The sequence below is a fragment of the Muscardinus avellanarius genome, assembly GCF_963383645.1.
Source record: "Muscardinus avellanarius genome assembly, chromosome: 5".
Classification (NCBI taxonomy): domain Eukaryota; kingdom Metazoa; phylum Chordata; class Mammalia; order Rodentia; family Gliridae; genus Muscardinus; species Muscardinus avellanarius.
The window spans coordinates 2,146,904-2,155,558 of NC_137790.1; the positions used below are offsets into that span (position 1 = coordinate 2,146,904).

General features: G+C 63.2%; 1 protein-coding gene across 1 annotated transcript; it reads right to left on the reverse strand.

Moving 5' to 3' along the window:
* Window positions 1–749: 749 nt before the first annotated feature.
* On the reverse strand, window positions 750–7,866 carry GATD3 (glutamine amidotransferase class 1 domain containing 3; the record flags this gene model as incomplete). Its single annotated transcript, XM_080695871.1, has 7 exons — window positions 7,632–7,866; window positions 7,403–7,455; window positions 5,896–6,009; window positions 4,953–5,072; window positions 3,289–3,381; window positions 1,396–1,546; window positions 750–905 (listed from the first exon to the last, which is right to left on the reverse strand). The coding sequence occupies exons 1-7, from the start codon at window positions 7,785–7,787 to the stop codon at window positions 750–752; spliced, it is 843 nt and encodes a 280-aa protein (XP_080551997.1). The 5' UTR covers window positions 7,788–7,866.
* Between the last annotated feature and the right edge of the window lie 789 nt (window positions 7,867–8,655).

Below are 8,655 nucleotides of genomic sequence, written 5' to 3' on the forward strand. Positions count from 1 at the left end.
CCCTCGCCCACCAGCCCAGAAACAAGGGAGTTCTGGATGGAGTGCCAGAGACGCTCCCGCAAGCCGAGCTCACACTCGAAGCTGCGCCGGCCGGCCACCAGTGCCCGTTCTTTATCCCTCTCTACAGCACCACTCAGCAGGCCAATCAGAGGCTAGAGAGCTGCCACTTCCCTTTCTCCCAAAATTAAGAGAATTGAGCCGACGTAAGGAACCTCCTTACACACCCACTCACCACTTTCAGGACACCTGAAACACAGCTGTCAGAAGTTCCAGCTTGGAGACAGCCTGCCCTCTGTGGTTAAAGGGCCCGACTGCTATAGGAATTCCCTTACTCTGATGAGCACGTATTTACTACAGACTAGAGGAATTCCCTCTATCCATAAACAAGGTACTTCTTGTTTCCTGATTATGAGGCTTATAACTTCAACTTTTTTTCTTTCCCAAACCAAGTATTTGGAACCACCAATTCTAAGGATGCAAAATAGTATTTATTTGTTTTTAATTTCTTGGCCTGATTCTCTGCCTGGAAAAGCTGGCTCAGCTCTCAATCCTGGGGACAGAGGAGCCCAACACCTTCCGCCTGTCCCCGAAGAGTCCAGCAAATCAAAGACTGGCCACCTCGCACAGCCTCGGCGGCACAGCAAAGCCCCTCTGTAGGCAGAAAACAACTACATCCTAAAGAGAAAAGCGATTCCTGCTGGAGGCGAAGGGCCACGGCCCCTGGGCGGGGAGGAGGCGGACGCAAGCCCTCACTTCCCCGTGAGTTCCAGCACCTTCTTCACCATGGCGCCAATCCCGTCGTGGATGTGGTGGAGCGCAGTCTCACACATGAAGGCCGGGGTCGTGACCACCTTGTTTTTCTGGTCGACGTGAGCTTCGTGCACAGAAGTTAGGGGAAACATCACCTAGCAAGGCCCAGAGGGGACCCAGGCGAGAGCCCTGCCCGCTGGAAGCGCCCCACAGCGGGCAGGTGCTCCCGGCGCCACCTCTGCCCACAGGCCCCACCACCGTGCCTTTGTGCCACTCAGCAGAACTGGCTTCCACCCCAAGTGTATGCAAGACAAGAGGCCTGAAGCTCACAGCCTGGCCAGCTGTGGCCCCGTCGCCCCCCGGTCTCCTCAAGCCTGGCCCACCCGCTCCCTGCAAGGTGACCGCCCCTCGTGGTGCTCGGGGTCAGAGGCCAGGCGATCTGGCCGCGCTCCTGACCTGGGACGTGTGGCTCAAGGACACTCACCGAGCACTTGACCAGCAGGCACACAGAGACTCCTCACTGGCTGCTGGAGAGCCAGCTGTGCCCTGCCCGGGGACACCCTCAATAGGACGCCCCGGGGAAGATGCCGAGGCACGCCCCAGGGACCACCTCGGGACCCCAGCTGCCAGAAAGGATATGGTCACGCCCTTCACACAGTGCTTGGCGCCCAGGGCCTTGATGGCCTCTGCGGTCCCTGCGTATGGCCACTTGCCGCCCTCCTCCTGCTCGTGTCCCACGGTGACCTCGACACCCCTGAGCACTTTGGCGGCCAGGACGGGCGCAATGCAGCACAAGCTGGAAGGTGACGGGAGGCGCGTGAGCCAGGCCCGGGGTGGGGCCGACCCCGAGGGCACAGTGGCCACCGCAGTCCAGGGCTGCAGGAGCGGCCTCAAGAGGGACGGGGGGGGGGGGCGCCTCGGCCCTGCGAGTCCTGGGCGTCTGTCTCCAGCCGTGGACAGCACAGCTGTGCTCACTACTCAGACCAGATGCTGTCTGGGGCGGGGGCACGACAGGTGGACAGGCGCAGGGACACGGCAGCAGGCTTGCTTGACCTCTGACCCACGCAGCGGCCGTCCAGTGTGCAGAGACCAGAGGGCACCTGTCAGGCACCCTGAGGCACAGGCCCTAGCTGTGTGTGCCTGCTGCACACCCCTCGCCGCCCTCCTGCAGCTGCTGGGCTGAGGACGTGCTCTGCTTGGGCTGGCTCTGCTTGGGCTGCCTCGCCCTGTCCTGGGGACCCGCCCTGCCCTCCCCCAGGCTCCACGTGAGATGGCAGCAGAGCCGCGGCAGAGGAAGCAGTGCTGTGTGAGCCTGAGCAAGGAGCCCGCCAGGCCGGGACCCTGTGTGGGCCTCAGCCACAGGCCGCCCACCCAGGAGACGTGTCCAGCAGCCCGCCAGGCTGGCCGGCTTGGCCTGCCCTCTTGACTTCAAGTTAGTCAAGAACCTCCTCGGGGCGCACTCCCACGTGAGTGCTTCTGCACCGAGGGCAGGCGTGCAAGTGAAGCGTGGCCCTGCCCCCACACCGCAGCAGCCACAGGAAGCCCCCCACCGGCACCGAGGAGGATGAGGCGCCCGCGGCCCCCAGGCTGGGTGAGTGGCGGGAGCTGGTAAAGCAGAGACGGGAGTGAACCGCCCCACTCAGATGGGGCGCCAAGGCAGCCACGCCTACCCAGTTTGTGGGGACCCAGCAGCTGGCCACGTGATGGACACCGGCCCCTGTGCAGCCTAGCAGGCTCTCCTCCACCATGCACCTGCCTGTCATGCTCAGAAGGGCTCCTCCAGCTCAGGGATAGACTCCGGCGCACAGGGCCCGCTGTGCTGCACCGACCCGAGGACAGTGCTGCCCTCAAGGACTGAGGAGCAGGGCGGCAGCCATGAAGACAAAACCCTCACGAGGCGCCACCAGCCACGCGGCCGCCCAGGGTACACTGACCAGCACCGCCAGCCCCCAGGACCCCGTGCGGGCCCGGCCTCAGGACACTGCCCTCACTCGCTGGGTGCAGGGGAGCGTGCATGGCTGAGACCCTGGGCAGCCGGAGCCCCGGCTGCCGGAAGCAGCTGAGGGGCTTGATTATGGTTTGAATTTAGAACGTCGCCCAGGCCTCACGTCACGGGCAAGGCAGCCGCTTTGGAGCCGGGACTCAGTTGCTAGGAAGAAGTCCTAGCAGCGGGACCGTGTCCTGCCTCTAAGCTGTGGTCAAGTATTGTGAGTCACAGTAGTGCGAGTGCTGATGGAAACGGCACCTCTGACCAAGAACCGGAGAGATCAAGTCTGGGACCGAGGGGACGACGGTGCTTCTGGAAGACAGTACAATTCTGAAAGTATGTGGTGGGGGAGGAGCTCCCTCCTTCCAGTTTCATCAGAAGAAGAAATTAATGAGACCACAGAACTTTCGGAGCTGTAAGGCACTCAGAAATCTCAAGAACTGCTCAGTTAAAACAAGAAAATGATGTCCAGCCCACACGCTCAAGCGACGACTCCCGGCTGAGGGCCAGAGGCTGGCGCCCTCCCACCCCACCCCGCAGGCCTTACGCACCCGATGGGCTTCCCGGCGCTGTGGAACTCCTTCAGGACCCGCTCCACGTCCTTATTGACTTTGCAGTCTTTCCCATCTACGGCGAAGGTGCTCCTGCCACGAGAGGGGCCCTGCTCAGCAGCCTTGCAACCGGCCTCTCCGCCCCTGGAGCGTCCCACCCCACCCTGGGAGCTCAGCACAGCCCCAGAAGGCCTCAGCGACTGCAAGGGTACGAAGCACGTGGGGAGGCGCACGCGTACTTTACCCTAACCTCCTAACTCTACACCCCTCTCCCGGACTCTCCAGAGCAGCAGGGAAGGGAGGCAGGTGGGAGGGCCCAGGCGCCAGCAGGACAGCCCGAGGCCACACCCACCAGGCCAGGGCAGCAGGGCAGCCCTCCAAAAGGGCTGTGGAAAGGAAACACAACCAGCCTAAAAGTGGACCAAGACACTTGCTTCAACCAGGAAACAAACATTCAACGAGGTGCCACCTCTGTCCCCTCGGTGTGGAGATCAAGAGCTGCTGCCTGAGCCGGGCGCGGTGCCTACCTGGAACCTGTAATCCCAACACCTCGAAGCGGAGGCAGGAGGGGCACAGGTTCAAGACTAGCCTCGGCAACTTGGCTAGACCATTTCAAAATAAAACAGAGGTAGAACGCCCTGGGTTCACAGCCAGCTGGGGAGTGAGAGGCACCCCTGCCTTCAGGGCGTGCGCCTTGCCGGAACCCTGCAAATCTAAAGGCGGGAGCGCTCCTCTCCAGAAACTCACTGTCCCGCAAAGCCAGGGCTCGGCCCCCCATGCCAGGACTGTTACTGCAGGACGCCTGCCACCTGCTGGCCCTGAGGGCACTCTCTCTGCACCTGCTGAGCAGGTGCCCATGCGCTGAACTTACTCGTGAGAAGGGCTCCCACCCAAAACCCCGATGCGGGCACACAGCACAGGGGAGAGCATGGGGAAGAGCCAGGTGGCCTCGAGCGGCGGCGAGGGAGCAGGTCAGCACTGCAGCACCGAGATGCACAGGAGGCGGCCGGCTGGGGGAGGCCGCCCAGGCTCAGCGTCGGGGAGCAGCACTGGACCCCAAAGAGCACCCGCAGCAGAGGAGGGCGAGGAGCCAAAGGGGGCGTGGCTGGGGCCCGGCCCAGGGAGAGGGGGGCCTGGCTGTGTGCGTGGGGAGACGGTGCCTGAGGTGCCCCAGGCGGCGTAGCCAGTAGGAGGCTCTGCCCAGGACGGAGCTCGCAGGCACGCCTGTCAGCAGAGGCTGTCCGCCACCAGCAGGCACGCCATGGGCCTGCAGGTGAGGGCCGTCACCCTACTGCAGCACGGAAGCTTCCCGGGACGGCATGGGGTGAACGGCCCTGGGACTGTGCAGGGCTCCAGAGCGGCTCTCAGTGGAGAGTCTGCAGCGTGCTGCCCCTCAGGGAGGGGTGTAACTAGGCCAGCAGCATAGGAAAAGAGAGAGAAATACAGAGATCCCCACGAGGAGCCCAGCCGAGACTGTCGCCGGGCTGCTAGGGCCCACCGCCCACGGGCTGCTTCCTAGGGCAACAGCTCAAACAGCAGCGCAAGCCAGGCCCTCCCTCTCCCCGGTGCCACACAAGCTGCCTAACAGGAACGTAGGTGTGTGTCCCCCAAAGCCGCTCCCCATCAGCAGGCACGCGCAGCAGGCCCGACCCTCCCACACGCACAGGTTTTTGGCGGCTCCGAAGCCTCCGGGGAAGATGGCAGCATCGTGGTTGGCTGCGCTCAGCTGGGCCAGGTCAGAGATCTTGCCCCTGGCGATCCTTGCCGACTCCGCCAAAACGTTCCTGCGCAAGAACGGGCCACACAGAGGATGAGTGTGCAGGCGGGGCCAGGGCACAGATGCCCACACCTCAGCCGACACGTGGACACCTCCCAGCTGCTGCCTGGAAAGGGTGAGAGGGTTCTACGACCCTGAACCTGCGGAGCCCTCACAGGAGCAGAGGGCCCTCCAAGCTTCTACGGCAGACAGTTGAGGAAGGAGGGACAGAGGGAGGAAGCCGAGAAGCCACACCAGGATGCCCGCGTCACCTGAGGGCCAGCCCCGACAGAAAGCTACTGACACCCTAGGCTGGTGGGCAGGGGAACAGGGAGAGGACTTAGATGCCAGTGTCCCAGGCAGAGAAACACGGCAGGGGTCCCAGTGGCAATCCCCTGGAGACAGAGCTGTCCCTCACCCCTCAAACCTCAGCCCCCGCTTCTCCCTGTGAGCCTGGCTGGGAGGCGCCTGGGGCATGGCCCGCAGTCAGAGCAGGGACAGGGCTCAGGACAGGGTGCTGCTGGGATGAATTAAAGGGATCTGGAGCCCAAACGAGTGCATAAGGGGCCACCAACCTGAGCAGCGCCATGCAACTGAAAACAACAGTACAAGCACTGACTTAGCAGGGGGCCACATGCCGGGCACTCTGCTCTTTTGGTAAGTTTGGGCATAGGAGACATTCTGAGCAATAGCAGCGTACTTCCAGAGCAGGCTGAGGACCACTGCTCTGAAGGCCATGCATGTATTGCACACACTCGGGCGACCAGTGAGCAGAGCTAGCCACAAAGGCTGCACTGCAGGGGCTATGTGCGGTGCGGGGGCTCTCCTGCGTCTCCAGCCCCGCCCCACACCTGCTTTCGCTCTCAGATGGCTGCCCCTTGGTGTGGTCAATCACGTGCATCTGACGGACGTCAGGGGCGAAGATCTGGACCTCCGCCCCTCCCCGGCTCAGGTGCACCAGGATCCTGTACGGGAGAAAAGCACAGACAACACTTCAGAACGTGCCCCTCCAGAAGACTTGTTCATGGTGCACTTTTTTGTGTATGTGGTACTGGGGTTCCTGGATGCCCTTCTACCTCTGGGATACACTCCCAGACCTATTTTATATTTTATTTGGAAACAGGGTCTCCTAAGCCAGCGAGGCTGGTTTTGAACCTGCGCGATCCTCCTGTGTCTGCTTCCCAAGCACGGGATTACAAGCCTGCGCCACCACGCCCGGCTAATGGTGCACTTTTAAAGTGGGATTTCAGTGCAGCGGTGGGTGCGGATCCCCAGTGTGGGGGCACCCGACTTGCTGCGCAGTCACGGTGAGCTTGCTGACCACTGGGATGCTGGTGGCTCTAAGTCACTGCTCCTGGATGGGCGAGAACAGGATCCTGGAAGCAGGTGAGGCCCACCTGGCTCCAATAGCCCCTTTACAGGTGAGTGCAGGGGCTGCAGCCACAGCCTGGCGGTGCCCAGGTCCCCAAGCCAGGCGCTCTGTCCCTACCTGAGGCCCGCTCGGCTTACTGCAGGACGCCCAGGGGGGTCCTCCCACAGTGAAGAACGGCAGTGTATGCAACATACGCAGGGCTTCTGGTCACTACCTAGGAATCCAATCCCTGGCCTCCCCAACCTTCCCGCCAAGGGTGGGGGCGGCGAGCCATGGAGACAGCAGACATGCAGAGCGGGCCAGGAGGAGCTCTGTCCCCAAGAGCAACAAGACGTGTGGCCACAGTGGACAGTAAGCAGGGTTTCCTCTGCACCCGCCATCATTCCAAATGCCAGCACACAGGAGCTCCCCAATCCTGCCTAGACACCGCACTCTTACTGCCCCTGCAGAGGAGGAAACTGAGGCACGAAGGGCAATAACTTTCAGTCAGCTTCTGGCCCTGCTCTCTCAGGCACCCCAAACGGGGCCTCTCCTTTGCCTGGAGTTCCCCCACCTTTCCCTGGCTGGATCCTGGTGCCTCTCTTTCTCCCCATGCCCAAACAAGGAAAGTGTATCCTGGCCCTTCATGTGCCCGGGTCACTCCAGGCAGCTGCCCTGCAGAGACACAGCCTCCCTGGCCTCCCCACCTGAACCAGGGGAGGACAATCTGCCTGTGGAGAGCCTCACAGGCTGCGGACTACTCAGCCACATAGACGATGGCCTTACACCCCCGCCCAAGGTGCAGCGGGAGACTGGACGGAAGGGAGCTCCCGGGCTCAAGAAACACTTGAAAAATGCAGCTCAAACGTGACCCACGTTTGGGCAGTGTGCGCCACTGCAAAGCCCAGCGGTGGGATGTTCGGCGCTATCAAAGTGGGCACAACGCCTGCCACGTTCCACTACCCAGACGAGCTCTCTGCAAAGCGGAGGCCCCGCTGCGCACTTACGCCGAGGCCTCGTGGATCTCGGTCCCGTCGTAGACTCCGCAGCCCGACAGCACCTGCCGGAAGAGGGGCGCTGACCAGGGGGCAGAGGCGCACCCAGCCCCCCAGGCGGCCGAGCTGGACCAGAGTGGCGGGAGGTGGCAGAGGGAGCGACGACCTCGGGCGGCGCGCTGGGCAGAGGAGCAGCCGACCTTGGGCAGCGGGCGCTGGGCAGGGCGCGGACCCCACTCACCAGCGCGACCTTGGCCCCAGGGCACGGCGCAGAGCCGTGAAGGGCTGCGCGCCGGGAGGCCGCGCCGTGGGGAGGCGGCGGCTGCGGACGGCCGGGGAGCAGCGCGAGTGCCGAGGCCGCCAGCCTCGGGGCCACCAGGGCCCTGAGGGCCGCCATGGCGACGCGGGGACGGCGGGGTCAGCGGGTCACGCGCCGCGGCGCCCTGGGAAAAGGACCCAGAGCGGCTCCTGCTCCGACGGCTAGCACCGGCGGGCGGGCCGCGCGTGCGCCGAGGAAGCCCCACCCACCTCCCCCGAGAGCGCCGTGGGCGGGGCCGCGCGTGCGCAAGGGCCGACGGAGCCCAGGACACGCCCCCCGCCTGGTGGGCGGGCCCGCGCGTGCCCAGTGCGCCCGCCCGGTGACTAGGACCTCTGCCACTCCCGGGAGATTTCTGCGGGACAGTCCCAGGGTCACTGCCTGAACATGCCCCTGGGCTAAAATCACAGTCGCCGACGAATCTCCGGTGCCCCCTCCCTGCCGTCCAGGCGCCCCGCGCCGAGCCGACCTCCTGGTAGGCCGTCTGCCTCTTACCCTTGCTCCACCAGTTTCAAACAGGCTCTTGGAGCAGCCCAGGTGGTCACTGTTGGAGAGCTGGGCAGCAGGTGATGTTCCATAGGGTCCTACGTGCCCATCACTAAAACTTTACTGGTAATTGCTACAAGATAGAGGGGAACTAGGCCAATAGGAACAAGATGTCATAAGCTACAACCAACATGAGCTCCTAACAGCTCACTCCGTGAGGCCTGGGTCCTTACCCCCTCCCGCCTGGGGATGGACCTGGGGAGCTGCCGAGGAAAGCGCCTGCAGCTACCCTGGCACATTCAGACACCCATTGTCAGGCTGGTGTTTTCACTTAGGGTCTTAAGATGGGGAGTACCCTTCCCTTTAATGAGGAGACCAAATGTAAATAAAGCTGGTGTAACCTACAGGCCTTGGAGTACACAGCATGGGGGGCATGAGCAAATGCCTTTATTGGGGTCCAGGA